Source organism: Suricata suricatta, chromosome 5 (genome assembly GCF_006229205.1).
Source record: "Suricata suricatta isolate VVHF042 chromosome 5, meerkat_22Aug2017_6uvM2_HiC, whole genome shotgun sequence".
Taxonomy (NCBI): domain Eukaryota; kingdom Metazoa; phylum Chordata; class Mammalia; order Carnivora; family Herpestidae; genus Suricata; species Suricata suricatta.
The window spans coordinates 70,730,647-70,752,281 of NC_043704.1; the positions used below are offsets into that span (position 1 = coordinate 70,730,647).

General features: G+C 37.7%; 1 protein-coding gene across 1 annotated transcript in view; it reads right to left on the minus strand.

Moving 5' to 3' along the window:
- The window catches only part of LMLN (leishmanolysin like peptidase), a 71,822-nt gene that overhangs the window by 17,704 nt on the left and 32,483 nt on the right, over window positions 1-21,635 (minus strand). The window contains exons 9-12 of the mRNA XM_029939474.1: window positions 20,536-20,653; window positions 13,615-13,722; window positions 10,110-10,186; window positions 948-1,058 (exon numbers count right to left, since the gene is read on the minus strand). Of these exons, the coding sequence (XP_029795334.1) occupies window positions 948-1,058; window positions 10,110-10,186; window positions 13,615-13,722; window positions 20,536-20,653 (414 nt within the window). The remainder of the gene's footprint in view (window positions 1-947; window positions 1,059-10,109; window positions 10,187-13,614; window positions 13,723-20,535; window positions 20,654-21,635) is intronic.

Genomic DNA, 21,635 nt, shown 5'->3' on the forward strand with positions numbered 1-21,635 from the left:
ATACACACATATATATACATATACACACTTATATACATATAAACATGAACGTGTATGTATCCCCCAAACTTGAAGAATGTATTTTTTAAAAGTTTGCTACGTAATAATGATATTCATCCAGATTTGAGAAATATTATTCAAAAGTATCTTCCATGTTTTTGTATACTGAATCAACAATTACATCTGTGTTTATGAATGAATTCTCTGAAGAGTAAGAATGATAGAATATGCAGAATTTTGCAATATACATAATTATTAATTATAACTAAACAGAAATGCTTATGACTTTGGATCCCACACTATAGATTCTTTTATATATGATTTAAAACAACAATGTAACTACTTATTTTGCTATTACCATGAAGCACCAGAGATGGTTTTCTATACATTTTTAAATTAATTAATTTATTTTTCGATAGAGAGAAAGCATGAGCTGGGGGTGGGGCAGAGCAGGAGTGAGAGAATCTGAAGCAAGCTCTGAGCTATCAGCACAGAGCCCGATGTGGGGCTCAAACCCACAAACGGTGAGATCATGACCTGTGCTGAAATCAAGAGTCAGATGCTTACCTGACTGAGCCACCCAGGCACGCCAGTTTTCTATACATTTTTTTTAAGTTTACTTATTTATTTTGAGAGAGAGAGAGAGCAACTGTGCAAGCAGGGGAGGGTTATACAGAGAAGGAGAAAGAGTATCCTGAGGAGGCTCTGTGATGTCAGATTAGAGTTGGATACAGGGCTCAATCCCATAAATCCATGAAAGAATACCTGAGCCAAAATCAAAAGTTGTATGCTCAACCAATTGGGCCACATAGGTGCCCCTTCCATACATTTTGAAATTGAACTGTTTAGGACACATTTTCAAAATAGTGACATTTTAGGTTCAGGATAAGGAACAAATCAGAAATAAACTGTGTTATCAAAGATATCATGAGGAAATGCATTCTTACTTTTGTTTCTGCTGGTCAATCCAGAATTTACAGCTCTTTCTGACAAAGTCACAGCCCATTCCTCTGCCCCAGTCTAACTTCTCAGCCATGCTGTAATTAGCCTTATACCAACTGTGGAAATAATTCAAACAAAGCATTTTTTATTATTGTCATTTTAAAAACAACTCCAACATACCAATTACAAATCTCAGCAATGAGCAAACTAAGACCTCAAGACAAAGGAACATTTACAAAGCTGTTGCTGCACAAACTCACCGTAGCAAGGACTGGGAAACTTGTCTTCTAGTGAGAGTATGTTCATATTTGAAAAAAAACAAAACAAAACAAAAACGTGTTGTCTGTAATTTTCAAAGATGACAGAAGTCACCAAGTAGGAAGTAGTTAAGGTATGAGAGAGGGGGATTAAGTGCCAAAAAAAAAAAAAAAAAACCCAAAAAGAAAATGAAAGAAAAAGAGAAAAAACTCAGGAAGAAATAGGAAAATTACTAATTAGACAGCCTTTACCCAACTGATTTAGTTGGTCCTAGTTTTGTGCTTCTCTGGCCTTGAATTTGTGATATTTTATCAATACAAGCTCTGCTTGTGACTAAAAATTAAACTATTATAAGGCATATGAATACTATGTCTAATATTTTAAAAATATTCTAATTTCAGAAAAAACAACCCACATTGATTTGATTTCCTGGCAAATTTAATCAAAGCCAAGGAGCCTACCTAATAGTTTTTCCTCTTCATTCTTTTTTTTTTAAGTTTATTTAAGAGAGAGAGAGAGAGAGAGAGAGAGAGAGTGTGTGTGAGTGTGTGTGTGTGTGTAAGTGGGAGAGGTAGAGAGAGAGAGAGAGAGCGAGCGAGAATCCCAAGCAGGCACCACATCATTAGCACAGAGCTTGATGCAGAGCTCAAACTCATGAACCGTGAGATCATGACCTGAGTTGAGACTAAGAGTCAGATGCTTAAATGACTATGCCACCCAGGCACTTCTCTTCTTTAATTGTAATAACAAAATTAGTTTACAAAAATTATAAAATTACACAAAACCGCTTCTTACCTTTTGTATTACATTTTGTCCCTTTAGCATTACCAAAGCATTAAATAAAAACATAGGCTCAAAGGCTGAGGGAATGATAAGAATTATTCCCTCCATTCCAGCCACTTTCCCACAAAATCAAACAAAAATAGAAATATGTGAAATGACATCTTCAAAATCTTTTTTCAAAGAACATAACTGTCTCAGAGAGAAACTGAACACATGAATACCAAAATGCCTGCTACCTCTGCAGCTATAATATAACTTACATTAATTAGCTAACTTGGTGTCATAGCAGGTCAAGTTGTCCAGATAATAACAGATGACCCCAGTACTGCACGCTAGCAATTATTTTAGCAGTGCCTATGTTAGGCAGTCCTTCTCTCTCTGGATAAAATATAAAGTAATTAGATTCCCTTGGGAAGCCATATCTAGTGTATGTTGAGTACAGAGCATAGCATTGGCCCTATGTTACTGGAACAGCAGCTGGGCACTCCAGCTACATTTCTTAAACCTTCATGATACCTTCTTTGCAGCTCTTTCTAAATTATGAGTCAACAGTTATTAAGCACTTCTTAATTGGTAGGCACTTTGTTTAATGATAAGGCTATACCACTGAAGAAAAAGTCACAGTTCTTGCCCTCATGAAGATTATAATCCAGGAAGACAAATATTTAGTTTTAATTTAATTTTATTTTATTGGGGGGGAGGGGCAGAGGAAGAGAGACTCTCAAGCAGGCTCCATGCCCAGTGCAGAGGCATGTGTAAGGCCCTGATGTGGGCCTTAATCTCACAACTATGAGATCATGACCCGAGCTGAAATTAAGAATCAGATGCTTAATCAACTGAGCCATGCAGGTACCCTAAAAGACAGAAATTTTTTAAAAATTACAACTGGGATGAGTGCCACAAAGGTTAAGTATAAGGCGCTAATAAGTAGCAGTACATTAATAGGGAAATCTAAGTCTGGGAAATCAGGAAAGATTTGTTTGAGGAAACAACTTTAAGCTAAACCCAAAGGATGAGCACATATTAGCTGAGGGAGCAGGGGAAGCACTAGAAACAGTTTCTTAGTGGCAACAGAGGGTTGTGAAATCAATTTACTGTTCCTTAACATTTATTTTGTTCTTTTAAAATTAACAGAATATAAAAAAAGGACAACACTGTTGGTAGTAGGGTAAATATTGTTCCATAAACTTTGGTTCAGTTTTATATATAATAGCTAATACCTTAGTTGGCACTTATAGTATGCCACATATTAATTATACTAAGGACTTGACATATCAACTCATTAAAGCCTCAAAACTCTATGAGGTAAGTATCACTTTTCATCCTTATTTTATAGACGAAAGAATTGAGGGAAAGATACAGCAAGTGAGTGGCAAAAAATGGGATTTGAATCCAGGGTTCTGGCTTCAATCTCAGTGTGCTTTATTAAAAAAAAAAAACAAAACAGTGACACAATTCATACCTTATAAAATTCACCCTTGTAATTTGTATCATTCAGTCTTTTTAGTATATTTGCAGGGTTGAACATCAATTACCAATATATGCATCATACCTCATTTTATTATATTCCACTTTATTATACTTTGCAGATACTGTCATTTTTTGTTCCAGATTGAAGGTTTGTGGCAACTTTGTATTAAGCAAGTCTATTAGTACCATTTTTCCAACAGGATTTGCTAACTTCAAGTCTTTGTGTCTTACTTTAATTCTCACAATATTTCAAAGTTTTCCATTATTATATTTGTAATAGTGATCTGTGATCAGTGTTTTTTGATGTTACTACTGTAATTGTTTTGGAGTGCCAGACACCACACCCATATGACAATAATAAATCCTGGGTGTTTTCTGACTGCTACACTGACTGTTCCCCTCTTTGCCTTTTCTCAGGCCTCCCCATTCCCCGAGACCCAACATGCGTTATACAGTTAGCTAGCCATGTTGTGAATGCAAAGGAAAAGTTCTCAAAGGAAATGAAAAGTGATATTTCAATGAATAAACAGATGATAAGGAAAGTGAAACAGCCTTATTGCTGATAATGGAGAAAGTCTGAGTGATCTGCATAGAAGATCAAACCAGCCACAACATTCCCTTAAGCCAAAGCCTAATCCAGAGCAAGGCCCTAACTCTCTTCAATTCTGTGAAGGCTGAGATTGGTAAGAAAGCTGCAGAAGAAAAGTTGGAAGCTATCAAAAGTTGGTTCATGACTTTTAAGAAAAGAAGCCGTCTCCACAACATAAAAATAGAAGGTGAAACAGCAGGTGCTGATGTTGAAGCTGCAGCAAGTCATCCAGAAGATCCAGCTCAGGTGACTCATGGAAGTGGGTACACTAAACAACAGATTTTCTTTTTTCTTTTTAATTTTTTATGTTTTTTATTTATTTTTGAGAGACAGAGAGAGGCAGCTCGAGCAGGGGAGGGTCAGAGAGGGAGGGAGATACAGAATCTGAAGCAGGCTCCAGGCTCTGAGCTATCAGCACAGAGCCCGATGCGGGGCTTGAACCCACAAACCATGAGATCATGACCTGAGCTGAAGCTGGACGCTTAACCAACTGAGCCACCCAGGCGCCCCAACAACAGATTTTCAATGTAGATTAGACAGCCATCTACTGGAGGAAGATGCCATCTAGGACTCTCATAGCTAGAGAGGAGAAGTCAATGCCTGGCTTCAGAGCTTCCCAGGACAGGCTGACTCTCTTATTAGGGGTTGATGGGACTGGTGACCTCGAGTTGAATGGTAAATGAAGTGCTCATTTACCATTCTGAAAATTCTTGGGCCCTTAAGAATCATATCAGACTTCCTCTGTCTGTGCTCTGTAAATGGAACAACAAAGCCTAAATAACAGCACATCTGTTTGCAACATATTTAGTTTACTGAATATTTTAAGCCCACTGTTGAGATTACTGTTCAGGAAAAAAAAAGATTCCTTTTAAAATATTACTGCTCATCATCAGTGCACCTGGTCACCCAGAAGCTCTGATGGAAATGGACGAGATTCATGTTGTTTCACGCCTGCTAACACAGCATCCATTCCGCAGCCCACAGAGCAAGGAGTAATTTTGACTTTCGGGTCTTATTTGTGAGGAGTGTACTTCATAAGGCTATAGCTGTCATGCATAGTGATTCCTCTGATGGATCCGAGCAAAGTAAGTTGAAAACCATCTGGCAAAGATTCACCATTCTAGATGGGGTAAGAACAGTTGGGAGTTATGGGAAGAAGTCAAAATAGCAACACCGACAGGAGTCTGGAAGAAGTTGATTCCAACCCTCATGGATGACTTTGAGGGCTCAAGACTCCAGTGGAGGAAGTAACTGCAGATGTGGTGGAAATACCAAGAGAAATTAGAAGTGGAGTCTGAAGACGTGACTGAATCACTGCAATCTCTTGAGAAAACTTGAATGGATGAGAAAGAAGTTGCTTCTTATGGATGAGCAAAGAAAATGGTCCCTTAAGATGAAAAGTACTTCTGGTGAAATGTTCAAATCACAGCAAAGGATTTAAAATATTACCTAAACATAGTTGAGGAAGAGCAGCAGGGTTTGAGAAGATTGACTTCAATTCTGAAAGAAGTGCTACTTTGAGTAAAATGTTATCAAAAAGCATTGCATTGCATGCTGCAGAAAAATCATTCATTAAAGGAAGAGTTGAGGGGCTCCTGGGTGGCTCTGTCGGTTAAGCATCTGACTTCACCTCAGGTCATGATCTCACAGTTCGTGGGTTCGAGCCCTGCATCAGGCTCTGGGCTGACAGCTAGCTCAGAGCCTGGAGCCCGTCTTTGGATTCTGTATCTCCCTCTCTCTCTGACCCTCTCCTGTTCATGCTGTCTGTCTCAAAAATAAATAAAAAACATTAAAAAATGTTTAAAAAAATGAAGAGTCAAACAATGTGACACACTTCATTGTTTTCTTTTAAGAAATTGTCAAAGCCACACAACCTTTAGCGCCCACCATCCTTGTCAGCCAGCAGTCATCAACATCAAGGCAAGATCTTGCTCCAGCAAAAAAGACTAGGACTTCCAGAAAGTTCAGTTCATGATTACTGATTTTGAGCAATCAAGTTTTGTGTGTGTGTGTTTTAGCAATAAGGTATTTTTTAAAATTTTGTTCATTTATTTTTGAGACAAAAAGAGCGAGGGGGAGAGCATGAGCAGGAGAGGGACAGAAAGAGGATAGAGAGATAGAGAATGAATCCCCAAGCAGTCTCTGCCACGGCAGAGCTTGACATGGGGCTTGAACCCACAGTGAGATCATGACCTGTGCCAAAACTCAGAGTCAGATGGTTAACCAAATGAGCCACCCAGGTGCCCCAGCAATAAATTATTTTTATTTTTATTTGTTTATTTAAAGTTTACTTATTTATCTTGAGAGAGAGAGAGAGAGAGAGAGAGGTAAGGGAAGAGAGAGAGGAGAAAGCAAGAATCGCAAGCAGACTCCACACCCCAGTACAGAGCCCAATGTGGGGCTTGAACCCATGAACTGTGAGATTATGACCTGAGCTGAAGTCAGATGCTTAACCAACTGAGTCCGCCAGGCACCCCAATACACTATTTTTAAATTAAGGTATGTACATCATGGGGTACCTGGCTGGCTCAGTGAGTAGAGCATGCATCTCTTGATCCTGGGGTCATGAATTCTAGCCCCATGTTGGGTGTAGAGATAACTTGAATGTTTTTCTTAATGTTTTTTTTTTAAATGTTTTTAAAACACTTAAAAAATGTTTATTTTTGAGAGAGACAGAGGCAAAGCATGAGTGGGGGAGGGGCAGAGAAAGAGAGGGAGACACAGAATCTGAAGCAGGTTCCAGGCTCTGAGCTGTCAGCACAGAGCCTGAAGTGAGGCTCAAACTCATGAACTGCGATATTATGACTTGAGCCGAAGTTAGCCACTTAACCAACTGAGCCACCCAGGCACCCCAGCATGTATATTGTTTTTATTAGACTTAATGCTACTATACACTTAACAGAGTATGGTATAGTGTAAATGTAACTTTTACATGCACTGGGAAACAAAAAAATTCATTTGACTTGATGTATTGCAGTGGTCTTGCAGAGCCAAAACTAATACTTCTCTCAGGAATACCTATGTCTAATTTAAAACATTTCCATTACCCCTCAAAAACTATGTCCCTGGGGCACCTGGGTGGCTCAGTCTGTTAAGCTACTGACTCTTGATTTCGGCTCAGGTCATGATGGATGTGAGAGGTGGGGAGAGGGTGTGCAAGGAAAAATCCCAGATATTATTTATCTGGATGGATAAATAATAATGTTTTTTACTGACAGAAACAACTTAATCTACAATGAAGTCTTGTTGATTGATAAAACTTATTTTCCATGTCTTTAACTTTAAATATTTCCATATATTTAGAAACATCTGGCCCATTTTGTTATTGTGTTGCCCCAGAAAAAGGAAAAGTGCTATAAAAGTTGCCAGTGCCATGATTTCACTAGTAACTCACACACTTCACAGTGTTTCTATAACCTATGGGAATCTTAATGAATTTAGCATTTTTAATAAAAGTGCTATAAATAAATTGTTAAACAGACCAGCAGGACAACTTTTGCCAGCCATTGCTTGCCCAAGGATAAATGGGAAAGAGTTATAATAGTACTAAAAGAAATCCAGTCTTTTCTTTTTTTTCAAAAATATGAATTTCCCGGGGCACCTGGGTGGCTTAGTCAGTTGAGTGTCCAACTTCGGCTCAGGTCTTGATCACACAGTTCATGGATTCAAGCCCCGCATCAGGCTCTGTGCTGGCAGCTCAGAGCCTGGAGTCTGCTTCTGATTCTGTGTGTCCCTCTCTCTCTGCCCTGCCCTGCTCATGATCTGTCTCCCTCTGTCTCTCAAAAATAAATAAATGTAAAAAAAAAAAAACAAAACGAAAAAAAAAAGAATTTCCCCAACTCGGTTCACTAAAAGCTAAGAGAAGCAACGATAACCTAGTAGCAATGAGTACAGTGCCTAGGTTGTGGTTTCTAAAAGCTATTCCCCCATTAAATGGAACCAGTGCTCCTTGGAAGACTGGATGATGCCCAAATCCAGGATCAGGTATATGCTTATTAGCCTAGCATATCCTGCTATACCAAAAAAAAAGAAGGAAGATAGTTATCAAAAAATAATGAGACTTGGGGTGCCTGGGTGGCTCAGTTGGTTAAGTGTTAACTCTTGATTTCAGCTCAGGCCATAATCTCATGGGTCATGGGATTGACCCCCATGTTGGACTCTGTGCTACTAGCATGGAGCTTGCTTAGGATTCTCTCTCTCTCCCTGTCTGCCACTCCCTCATTTGTGCTGTCTCAAAATATATAAACATAAAACATAAAAAAGAACCCAAAAACAAAACTAATGAGTCTTGCCAAAAGGACTCAGGAACCCACAGAGAAAGACTTGATTTGGAGATTCCGGGGCAGCTGGTTGGCTCAGTGGGTTGAGTGTCTGACTCTTGATTTCAGCTCAGGTCATGATCTTACACAGTTCAGGAGTTTACATTGATGCCTGATTGGGATTCTTTCTCTCCTCCCCCTCTGCCTTCTGCCCCTCCTGCACATGTGGATATGCTCTCTACATAAATAAACTAAAAAAAAAGATTGTCTCTCTCCTCCCCTGCCTGCGTGCACACATGCACGCATCTGCTCTCCCTAATTAAAATAAAATAAAAACTAGGGGCACCTGGGTGACTTAGTCCATCTTGCAGTTTGTGATTTCAAGCCCCACATCCGGCTCTGTGCTGACAGCTGGGAGCCTGGAGCCTGCTTCAGATTCTGTCTCCCTCTCTCTCTCTCTCTGTTCCTCCCCTACTCATGCTCTGTCTCTGTCTCTCTGTCAGGAATAAACATTAAAAAATAAATAAAATAAAATAAAATAAAATAAATAATAAAATAAAATAAAAACAGCATTCTACTGCTTTACCATAAAGTTCTACTGCTTTATTTTTTTAAGTTTATTTTTCTATTTTGAGAGAGAGAAAAAGTGTGTGTTTTCGGGCACGTGCCCATGTGAGTTGTACTCATGAGCAGGGGAGAGGCAGAGAGAGAGGATCACAAGCAAGCTCCACGCTCAGCAGGGAGCCTAATGAGGGACTCTACAATGAGAAATTCCCTGGGAGGGACTCGATCCCACCATCCTAGGATAATGACCTGAGCCAAAATCAAGGGTTGGCTGTTCAACCGACTGAGCCACCCAGGTGCCCTAGAAAGTTCTACTGCTTTAAATAAAAACCAGGATTCTAGGGTTGCCTGGATGACTCAGTTGATTAAGTGTCTGACTCCTGAATTCAGCTCAAGTCATGATCTCATGGTTTGTGAGACTGAGGCCCATGTCAAGTTCTGCACTGACAGCACCAAACATGCTTGAGATTCTTTCTCATCCTCTCTTACTGCCCCTCCCCAACTCTCACACATATGCTTATGTGCTCTCTCTCAAAATAAATAAACTTTAAAAACTAAGAGTTGGGGCACCTGGGTGGCTCAGTTGGTTAAGTGTCCAACTTTAGCTCAGGTCATGATCTCACGGTTCGTGGGTTCAAGCCCCACCTCAGGCTCTGTGCTGACAGCTCAGAGCCTGAAGCCTGCTTCAGATTCTGTCTCCCTCTCTCTCTGCTTCTGCCCCACTTGTGCTCTGCCTCTCCCTGTCTCTCAAAAATAAATAACTGTAAAAATAAATAAATAAAAACTAGGAGTCTCTACATTATCAATTTCATTTATAATTTTAAAAACTTGTTTAGATTAGTCTCTCCTTTATATTAGCATGGTCTTTAGTTATTAGAAAATAAATCTCATAATGCCTGGATTTCTGTTCTATTCATTACTATACCTCAGGGCCTCATTTACTGAATGAATGAATGGAATTGGTATATGTAATGATAGCTAACTGCATAAAATCCAAAGACTATTTTATTTTACTTCACTGTATAATGTATTTTCTTTTTCTTTTTAAAAAAATAAAAAAAAAATGTTTATATAAATAGCACAGAGCTTGATGTGGGGTTGATGTGGGGCTTGAACTCACAGACCATGAGATCATGACCTGAGCTGAAGTCGATTGCTTAACCAACTGAGCCACCCAGGGGCCCCTAAAGTGTATGTTCTTAAGCTAATATTAATTTCATATAACATTCTTACAGCTGTCTTACCCGGTATCCTCCATTAATGCCAGAGTGATTCGAGAGAAGACTCGGTTCTGGGTGTGAGAACCAGTCATTGCTTCATTCTGAAAATCAAAAGATTTTACATTTTACATCTTGAAACTCCCAATAATTTCCATGATTACTTTGATATATATGTAAAATGTCTCAAATGTAAGAGTCTCACTTATTCACTTAAAGTAGTGAAATAAATAAGCCTTCTTTAAAATGATAAGACTTAAGCTTAAAGCAAAATCTGCTTTCTGCCTTAAATAACCATATTATATGCAATTTCCCAGAAATGGCAGACAACTAGCATTTACAACTCTGATGAATATGAAAATAAATATATAAAAAGAGAAATACTGTAAGATTTTTATAATATCTAGATAAAGTAAAATGAGTGGTTGAGACAGAGGTCCATGGAATATTAGAGGGAGTGGATATTGTCCTGAACTACAAAAAAAACCCAAAAAACTTTTATAATCTTCAACCTTATGATCACAGAAATACACATCTATATACAAACAAGTATCAGAATCATAGGATCAAAGGAGTTGCATGAGGGACCAAAAATGCCATCAAAATCTACTATCTACCCAGTGTTTTAATTCATATCATATAATTCCTACAGCAGCTGTGATTACTCTTTAAATCCTTATGTTGAATACTGGATGGTCACCTCAAGTACTTTAATACCACTAAAAAAAATAGTTCAAGGTCACAAAGTTGATTTCAGACAAAGCAGCCATGAATGAAATTAGTACTCTCAAGTCTCTACTGCAAAAGTAAATACATTTTCATATCTGGTCAATCTACAGTTTTCTTAAGAGAATCACTTGGGAAAATTGCTAAAGGAAAATAAAAGAACTAAAATGTTCATGGGGAAAACAAGTATGTGTCTTCCATAAGTTTCAATCACTATTACTTTCTCATCACCTGGATAAGAACAGTCAGCACAATTTCACTCTTGTAATTTTGCTAACTTGGATGATAGTGTATATAAGCTTAACACACACACACACACACACACACACACACACACACACACACTCTCTCTCTCTTTGAGCTAGAAATTCCATTTCCAGGGATTCATCTTTCTTATTTTAAAAAACAATTTCTTTTAATATTTATTTTTGAGACAGAGAGAGACAGGCCATGAGCAGGGGAGGGGCAGACAGAGAGGGACACATAGAATTGGAAGTAGGCTCCAGGCTCTGAGCTGTCAGCACAGAGCCCCATGTGGGGCTCAAACTCATGAACCACACGATCATGACCTGGATGCTTAACAAACTGAGCCACCACCCAGGCACCCCTATCTTTTCTCTTTCTATGTAAACACATCTGACCTTGAGTTAACTTCCTAGTTCTGCTCCCCTGGAAACCTAATAAAGGTGAATGTCAACTGTGTCACAAGGCAACAGTGGCCTATGCCTCAGGACACCACAGTGCCTCTGGACTTGGTAAATGAACATGAATACCTGTAGGCAAGCCATAGTTTGGAACATTGCTGTGTGCACTGATACTTATGGGGATGTCACTTACAGACATTGAGAAGTTATGTCTATGGAACTGTTAAAAATAAATGTTAGTCTTTATTTGTAAGCCAGGCTAGTTCTTGAGCCCCTCACCCCTCCCTTCAGTATAGCCTTCTGCTCCTATATTTGAGCTGGAGTGTCGAGGGAGGGAGGGATGAATGATAGCCCCTAGACTGTTGTGGGAGCACAAAAGAAATGCCTGACTTCTGCCATGCTGGCATTCTGTGTATTCTGTCTCATATTCTTCCAAGTAAATGTTTTTTCAATGCAGCCTGTTAGGTCTTGTGAGTTTGAGTGCATGTTTAGTTGAAGCTAACAATACCCACTGGTATGCCACTCCTGAAAGGTATCAGAGATATAAATAAAGTACTCATCACAACATTTTTAAAATAAAAAAGTTTAAGGTGCCTGGCTGGCTCGGTTGGTAGAATGCGTGACTCTTGATTTTAGCATTATAAGTTCAAGCACCACATTGGACATAGAGATTACTTAAAAATAACATCTTAAAAAATAAAATAATTTAAAACATAATTGTTCATTAATACAGGACTGTTGTTACATTCATATAACAAATCGTGTTGGTTTATAATGACTTATCCCTGGATTTTAATATTTTGTGCAACGGAGCAACAGCAGCTAGATATAAAGTACACTAAGACAGCGGAACATAGCAACAGAGGAATGCTGTTCCATTTACTGCATGTTCTTCCACTTGGTTCAGTATGTCCAGGAGCTCTTTGATGTGCTTACTGCATGATTCTCTCTAATTTTGTACATTTTCCTGTTGTCCTCATTCCTCAATTTAGTCTCTGTTCCAACTATCATTGCATTTTGTTGTTGTTTAAGGTAAAGAAATATTAGAGTAAATAAAGGAATTTATTTACTGGAAATATGTTTAAAATTGAGCTACCACTTTATTGTGACATTGTTTTTGTTAGTGGTATAGTTATTTGTTTCTCTCCAAGAGTCTTATTTTTAGTGTTCAATTTTGAAGAGGCTTTTTAGGAAAACATACATTGCATTACAGCAGGAGCACCTGTCCTGCTTCAAAAAATGCCTAAGATATATTATTAAGTGGAAAATAGTTCACTAATGTATGAATTTGCTTAAAGAAAAACCTGTGTATTAGTGTGTGCATCTCTACATATACATAATATTTCTGGAAGGATATACAAAAAAGTTAAATAGTAATTACATCTAGGGCTACCTGGGTGGCTCAATCGGTTGAGCATCACACTTCAGCTCAGGTCACAATCTTGTGGTTCATGAGTTCAAGCCCCACACTGGGCTCGCTGCTGTCAGTGTAGAGCCTGCTTTGTATCCTCTATCTCCCTCCCTCTCTGCCCCTCTTCGCCTGTGCTCTCTCAAAAATAAATAAACATTAAAAAAAAAATAGCGATTACATCTAAAAAGTGGATCCGGAGAGCTGAAGGGGAAACAGAACTATAAGTTACCAAATGTTTTTAGGTTTACATAGGGTTCACCTTATGGAAAAGAAAGGGAAGTAAGCTGAAAAGAGAGAGAGGATTTATTTTAGTGCCTGTGTATCAAACATTGGAGTTTTAAAAGGAGGCAAGGAGTTAACAAAACAAAAACAAAAACAACCCAAGGAGGTCAGTTAACATTCATTCTAGTTTACTACTGATTAGAACTTATTAATGAGAAACTGCTTGTTAAGAGAAAAAAGGGGTTCCTGGGGGGGATGCAGTCAGTTAAGGAACTGACTCTTGATTATGGCTCAGTTCATGATCTCACAGTTCATGAGATCGAGCCCCAAGTTGGGCTTTGTGGTGACAGTGCAGAGTCTGCTTGGGATTCTCTCTTTCCCTCTCTCTGCCCCTCACGTGCCCCTCAGTTTGCACGTGCAGTCTCTCTCTCTCTCAAAAATAAAACATAAACATGAAAAATACTTTTATCAAAAAAGAATTACTTTTATTAAAGAAAAAATGTCTAATAAAATTTAAAAATAAACTGACCTCTAATAACCGCTTTTCCCAATGGTTGAGCTCAGTGCCCATACCACCTTGATTTTCGAGTTCCATTCCCTCCAGAATCGGACAGTTAAAATGTTTTCGTGCTTCATCCTAAGAATCAGAAAAAAATAAAATATAATAATCCCTACAAAAGTACAATAAAATAATGGCAGAGTCTTCATTTAACATTGATATAATAAAGTAGCTATTAAAGGATTACTTTGGTGAGAAGTGAAAATATCTTTTAAAAATATGGTTTTTAATATAATTAAATAATATATTTTTGAAATGTGTGTAGAAGCAAGACAGCAGTGAAAAAGGGAGTTCCATACTTCCTGCCTGCATCTTTCAAACAAAGAAGGGCTGAAGCCAAAGGACTTTGAACCACAAGAGTCTGGGAGGAAAAGAGATGAAGTCCACTAAGACAGCCTCATAGGGCTACCTCAAGAAACAAACCAAAGTACACATGATGGTGAGTCCCAAATATCACTGAGTGGGGAAATAAAATAACCGAAGTCACAACAGAAGAGACCAAGGGACACCATTAAAAAAACACTTCATGAACAGGTAGGCCCTGGACAGTCTATAAGCCTCCTTTAATATAGCAGTATTTGCAGGTGCAGAACACATAACAAGCTTTTAAAACATACAAGAGACAGAAAACTAGCCAAAATGATTAAATGGAAGAACTCTCCTCAAAGCAAATTCCAGGAAGAAGTAACAGCTAAAGAACTGGTCAAAATAGATATAAACAACATAACTGACCAAGAATTTAGAACAATAGTCATAAAATTAATCGCTGGGCTTGAAAAAAGCATAGAAGACACCGAGACACTATTGCTACAAGATTATGGACCTTAAAAATAGTTATGATGAATTAAAAAAGGCTATAAATGAGGTGCAAAATAAAATGGAGGCAGCCACTGCACAGATTGAAGAGGCAGAGAGGAGAATAGGTGAATTAGAAGACACAATTATAGAAAAAGAGGAAGCTGAGAAAAAGAGAGATAACTTGATCCTGGAGCGCAAAAGGAGAATTTGAGGACTGAGTGATGCAATCAAATGAAACAATATCCGTATCACAGGAATTCCAGAAAAAGAAGAGAGCGAGAAAGGGGCTGAAGGGGTACTTGAACAAATTATAGCTGAGAACTTCCTCAATCTGGGGAAGGAAACAGACATTGAAATTCAAGAGAAACAGAGAACTCCCCTCAGATGTAACTTGAATCGATTTTCTGCATGACAAAATATAAGGATAAGGAGAGAATTCTGAAAGCATCTAGGGATAAAAGGGCCCTAACATACAAAGGGAGACATACCATGGTGGTTGCAGACCTAACTACTGAACCTTGGCAGGCCAGAAAGAAATGGCAGGATATCTTCAATATGATGAACAGAAAAAATATGCAGCCAAGAATCCTTTACCCAGCAAGCCTGTCGTTCAGAATAGAAGGAGAGATAAAGGCTTTCCCAAACAAATAAAAACTGAAGGAATTCATCACCAATAAATCAACCCTACAAGAAATCCTAAGGGGGACTCTCTCTATGAGGGAAATGTTGCAAGGAACACAAAGTACCAGAGACCCCACTACAAGCATGAATCCTACACAGAGAACACAACGACTTTAAACTCATATTTTTCAACAACACTGAATGTAAATGGACTAAGTGCTCCAATCAAAAGACATAGGGTAGCAGAATGCATAAAAAAACAAGATCCATCTATTTTCTGTCTACAAGAGACTCATTTTAGACCTGAGGACACCTTTAAATTGAAAGTAAGGGGATGGAGAAATATCTATCATACTATTGGAAGTCTAAAGAAAGCTGGAGTAGCCATACTTATATCGGACAAACTGGTCATTAAAAGTAAAGGCAGTAACAACAGATGAAGAAGGGCATTATATAATAATTACAGGGTCTATCCATCAGGAAGAGCTAACAATTATAAACGTCTATGTACTGAGTTTGGAAGCACCCAGATACATAAAACAATTAATCACAGACAGAAACAATCTTATTGATAAAAATGTGCTAATTTCAGGGGACTTTAATACTCTACTTACAGAAATGGATAGATCAAATAGACAGCAAATCAGTAAAGAAACAATGGACCTGAATGACACATTGGACCAGATGGATTTGACAGATATATTTAGAACTCTACATCCTGAGGTTATGGAATTCACTTTCTTCCCGAGTGCACATAGTACATTCTCCAAGATAAATCACATACTGGGTCATAAAGCAGCCCTCAATAAATACAAATAAATTCAGATCATACCATGCACACTTTCAGATCATAATGCTATGAAATTTGAAATCAATCACAGAGAAAAGTCTGGAAAACCTCCAAAAACATGGAAGTTAAAGAACACCCTACTAAAGAATGAATGGGCCAATCAGGCAATTAGAGAAGAAATTTAAAAATATATGGAAACAAAATAAAAATACAACAATCCAAACTCTTTGGGATGCAGTAAAGGCAGTCCTAAGAGGAAAATACATTGCAATCCAGGCCTATTTCAAGAAACTAGAAAAAGTGCAAATACAAAATCTAACAGTGCACCTAAAGGAACTAGAAGTAGAGCAGCAAAAACACCCCAAACCCAGCAGAAGAGAGAAATAAAAAAGATCAGGGCAGAAATAAACAATATAGAATAAAAAAAACCAGTTGAACAGATTAATGAAACCAAGAGTTGGTTTAAAAAAAAAATAAACAAAATTGATAAACCTCTAGCCAGACTCTTCAAAAAGAGAGCATCCAAATAGACAAAATCACAAATGAAAATGGATTTATTACAACCAGTCTCTCAGAAAAACAAGCAATTATCAGGGAATACTATGAAAATTTATATGCCAACAAACTGGACAACCTAGAAGAAACAGACAAACTCCTAAACACACACGCACTACCAAAATTCAAACAGGAAGAGATAGAAAATCTGAACAGACCCATAACTCGTGAAGAAATTAGTTATCAAAAATCTCCCAACAAATAAGAGCCCAGGGCCAGATGGCTTCCCTGGGGAGTTCTACCAGACATTTAAATCAGAGTTAGTATCCATTCTTCTCAAGCTATTCCAAAAAATAGAAATGGGAGGAAAACTTCTGGACTTAATCTATGATGCCAGCATCACTTTGATTCCCAAATCAGATAGAAACCCAGCAAAAAAAGAGAACTACAGGCCAATATCCTTGATGAATACAGATGCAAAAATCCTCAACAAGATACTAGCAAATCAAATTAAACAGCATATAAAAAGAATTATCCATCATGATCAAGTGGTATTCATTCGTGGGTTACAGGGCTGGCTCAATATTCGCAAATCAATCAGTGTGACATCACATTAACAAAAGAAAAGAAAAAACCATATGATCCTATCGATAGGTACAGAAAAAGCTTTGGCAAAATACAGCAACCTTTCTTAATAAAAACGCTTGAGAAAGTTGAAATAGAAAGAACTTGCTTAATCATCATAAAATGTCATTTATGAAAAGCCCACAGCTAATATCATCCTCAATGGGAAAAAACTGAGAGCTTTCCCCCTGAGATCAGGAACACGACAAGGATGTCCACTCTCACCACTGTTGTTTCACATAGTGCTGGGAGTCCTACCATCAGCAATCAGACAACAAAAGGAAATAAAAGACATCGGAATTGGCAAAGATGAAGTCAAACTTTCACTTTTCGCAGATGACATGATATTCTACATGGAAAACCTGAAAGACTCCACCAGAAGCATACTAGAACTGATCCATGAATTCAGCAAAGTCGCAGGGTACAAAATCTACGTACAGAAATCGGTTGCATTTTTATACATCAATAATGAAGCAACAGAAAGAGAAATCAAGAAACCAATCCGATTCAGAACTGCACAAAACCCCATAATATACCTAGGAATAAACCTAACCAAAGAGGTAAAAGATCTGTATGATGAAAACTATAGAAAACTTATGAAATTGAAGACGACACAAATAAATGGAAAAACATTCCATGTTCATGGATTGGAAGAATAAATACTGTTAAAATGTCATTACTACCCAAAGCAATCTACACATTCAATGCAATCCCCATCAAAATTGCACCAGCATTCTTCTCAAAGCTAGAACAAACTATCCTCAAATTCATATGGAACCACAAATGACCCCGAATAGCTAAAGTCATATTGAAGAAGAAAACCAAAGCAAGAGGCATCACAATTCCAGACTTTAGCCTCTACTACAAAACTGTTACCATCAAGACAGTATGTTTTTAGCACAAAAATAGACACATAGACCAATGGAATAGAATAGAGAACCCAGAACTGGACCCACAAATGTACTGGCAATTAATCTTTGACAAAGCAGGAAAGAGTATCCAATGGAAAAAAGACTGCCTCTTTAACAGATGGTGATGGGAGAACTGGATAGCAACATGCAGAAGAATGAAATTAGATCACTTTCTTACATCATACACAAAAATAAACTCAAAATGGATGAAGGATCTGAATGTGAGACAAGAAACCATAAAAACCCTAGAGGAGGAAGCAGGAAACAGCCTCCTTGACCTCAGCCACAGCAATTTCTTACCTGACGCATCCCCAAAGGCAAGAGAATCAAGAGCAAAAATGAACTCTTGGGACCTCATCAAGATAAAAAGCTTTTGCACAGCAAAGGAAACAATCAAGAAAACGAATAGGCAACCAACGGAATGGGAAAAGATAGTTACAAATGACATATTGAATAAAGGGCTAGTATCCAAAATCCATAAGGAACTCACCAAACTCCAACCCAAATAACAAATAACCCAGTAAAGAAATGGGCAGAAGACATGAACAGACACTTCTCCAAAGAGGACATCCAGATGGTCAACAGACACATGAAACGATGCTCAGTGTCACTCATCATCAGAGAAATACAAATCAAAACCACACTGAGATACCACCTCACGCTGGTCAGAGTGGCTAAAATGAACAAATTAGGAGATGATAGATGCTGGCGAGGATGCAGAGAAACGGGCACCCTCCTACACTGCTGGCGGGAATATAAATTGGTGCAGCCACTCTGGAAAACAGTGTGGAGGTTCCTAAAAAAATTAACAACAGAACTCCCCTATCACTCAGCAATAGCACTGCTAGGAATTTACCCAAGGGATATAGGAGTGCTGATGCATAGGGGCACATATACCCCAATGTTCATAGCAGCACTGTCAACAATAGCCAAAACATGGAAACAGCCTAAATGTCCATCAAGTGGTAAATGGATCAAGAAGATATGGTTTATATATACAATGGAATACTACATGGCAATGAGAAAGAATGAAATCTGGCCATTTGTAGCAAAGTGGAGGGAACTCATAGGTGTTATGCTAAGTGAAATAAGTCAGGCGGAGGACAGATAACATATGTTTTCACTCATATGTGGAACAGAAGAAACTTAATAGAGGAGCATTGGGGTGGGGGAGGGGAAAAATAGTTAAGGAGAAGGAGGGAGGCAAACCATAAGAAACTCTTAAATACTGAGAACAAACTGAGGGTTGAAAACAAGCTGAGAACAAACTGAGGGGGAGAAGGGAAAAGGGGTGATGGGCATGGAGGAAGGCACTTGTTGAAATGAGCACTGGGTGTTATATGAAAACCAACTTGACAATAAACTATAAAAGAAAAAATATATATATATTGATACTATTACACTCCTCTGCTAGTAAATTCTCTTAATATATTTTCCTCTATTTGAAGATTTTAAGTCACATATATTTAAAAAAAAACTATAGACTAACATGATTGCTATTTGTAACAATTATGTCAACAATGTTTTTAATGAAGGTATCCACTGCTCTTATAGATATGGTCATTGAAGAAAAATAACTTCTTTATTAAAATACAATTTTGCTCATTTGGTTTTTCCTATCCTTTAGTTAGAAATTTCCAGTGATAGTGTTATATGAAAACCAATTTGACAATAAACTATATTAAAAAAAAAAAGAAAGAAAGAAATTTCCAGTGATAGGAAATATCCCAGGAACAGTGCAAAAATCCAGAAGGCAGGGGTACCTAGCTGGCTCAGTCAGTAGAGCATGCAACTTTTGATTCTGGGGTTGTGAATTTGAACCCCATGCTGGGGGTAGAGTTTATTTAAAAATAATATAGTTAAATGGTTAAATTTATTAATTTAATGGCTAATTTAATAATAATTAAATGGGAAATGAATTAGTGGTTAATTTTATTAACCATTTGCTTGGCTAGGCCACATTGTCCAGATATTTGATCAAACATCATTCTGAATGTTTCAGTAAGGGTGTTTTTGGATGAGATTAATATTTAAATTAGTGGACTTTAAGTAGAGCAAATTACCCTCCATAATATAGACAGGCCTCATCCAATCAACTGAAGGCCTTAATAGAACAAAGACTGACTTTGCCTGAACAAGAAGGAATTCTGCTAGCTTACTGTCCTTGGACTCAAAATGCAACTCTTCCCTGAGTGTCCAGCCTGCCAGCCTACCTTCTCAGAGTTTTGAATCTCCAAACCTGCACAAGCAGGAGCCATTTCCTTCAAATAAATTTCCTTCCCTCCCTTTCATTTCTAGCCCTCTTTCTTAGGCAATACATTTTGTTGGTTCTATTTCTCTGGACAACCTTGACTAATATAGACTACATAATGAAATGATCAGCAACTGTGCAAGTAGTACCAGTGATCCTAAGAGGTATCATAGTAGAGGGGCCCTGGCTTAAAGCAGTAAGTAGAACGGAGTCATGAGAGCTATTGACAGATTTCTCTTGGCTTGTATCGTTACTGTTACTGCTTTTATATTAGTTTCCTTATTATAGGCTCTGAAATTTACTTTTAAGATCTTAAGCAATAATGATTAGTAAAGAAAAGATCATAAAAAAGGAAAAGAGTACATGGTACATGAAACATGAAGAAGTAGGGTAATACATACGACAACACGAGGTGTTACTAGAAGATACACAGTGTGAGGAACTATCTTATTATCTCGAACATTCCATAATCTCTCCACTTTTCGAACTACTTTATCACTCCATTGATATAATCCAAGACTGAAATGAAAGAATAAAAGGCAGTCATTTCGCAAATTCATCACAGCTTTAAATAGTAAAAGTTTTTATCAACATCAATATGCAATTAAAATATTTGAGTTTACTATGTACCAACTCCTGCAATGTACCTGACAACAATTTCTAATCTTTTCAACAACCTTATGAGATTGTCATCTATTGTGCAGATAGAGATAGAAGGGTAGAGAGGAGAAGTAACTTGCTCAAGTTCACAAAACTAAATTTGGCTAAGATGATGATAAATTGCTCCCTTTTAACAAATTTATTGGATAAGACAAAAGCAAGTCCAGAGATATGTCCAGGGACATAAGGAAGCTTAATAACAGCAAAACATGACATTTTTTTAAAATGCCACTTTAATTTAGTGGGAAAGTACAATTTATTTAATAACTGTGATGTAAAACTAGTTATCCATCTACAAAAAGTTAAATCCCTATTTGATCTCATATACAGAAATAAATTCTGAGAATATTTCAGCAAAAATGGCAGACCTCTGAAAATTCTCCGTTCTTGAAAGCAATGAGAAAAGTGGCAAAATGCCTAATAAACTTTTTCAGAACTTGGAAATTAACAGAAGTTTTCAGCAATCCAGGAAGCATTAAAAAAGAAAAGAAAAAAAGGATAGAGGTCCCTGGGTGGCTCAGTCAGTCAAGCATCCAACTCTTGATTTCAGCTCAGGTCATGATCATGAGATGGAGCCCCTCACTGCTAATGAGGAACCTGCTTGGGATTCTCTCTCTTCCTCTCTCTCTCTGCCCCTCCCTTGCTCTTACACACACACTTTCTATCTCTCAAAATATATTTTAGAAAAAAACTGTTTACTTTGGAGAAGTGTCTGTTCATGTCTTCTGCCCATTTCTTCACTGGGTTATTTGTTTTGTGGGTGTGAAGTTTGGTGAGTTCCTTGTATATTTTAGATATTAGCCCTTTATCTGATATGTCATTTGCAACTATCTTTTCCCAT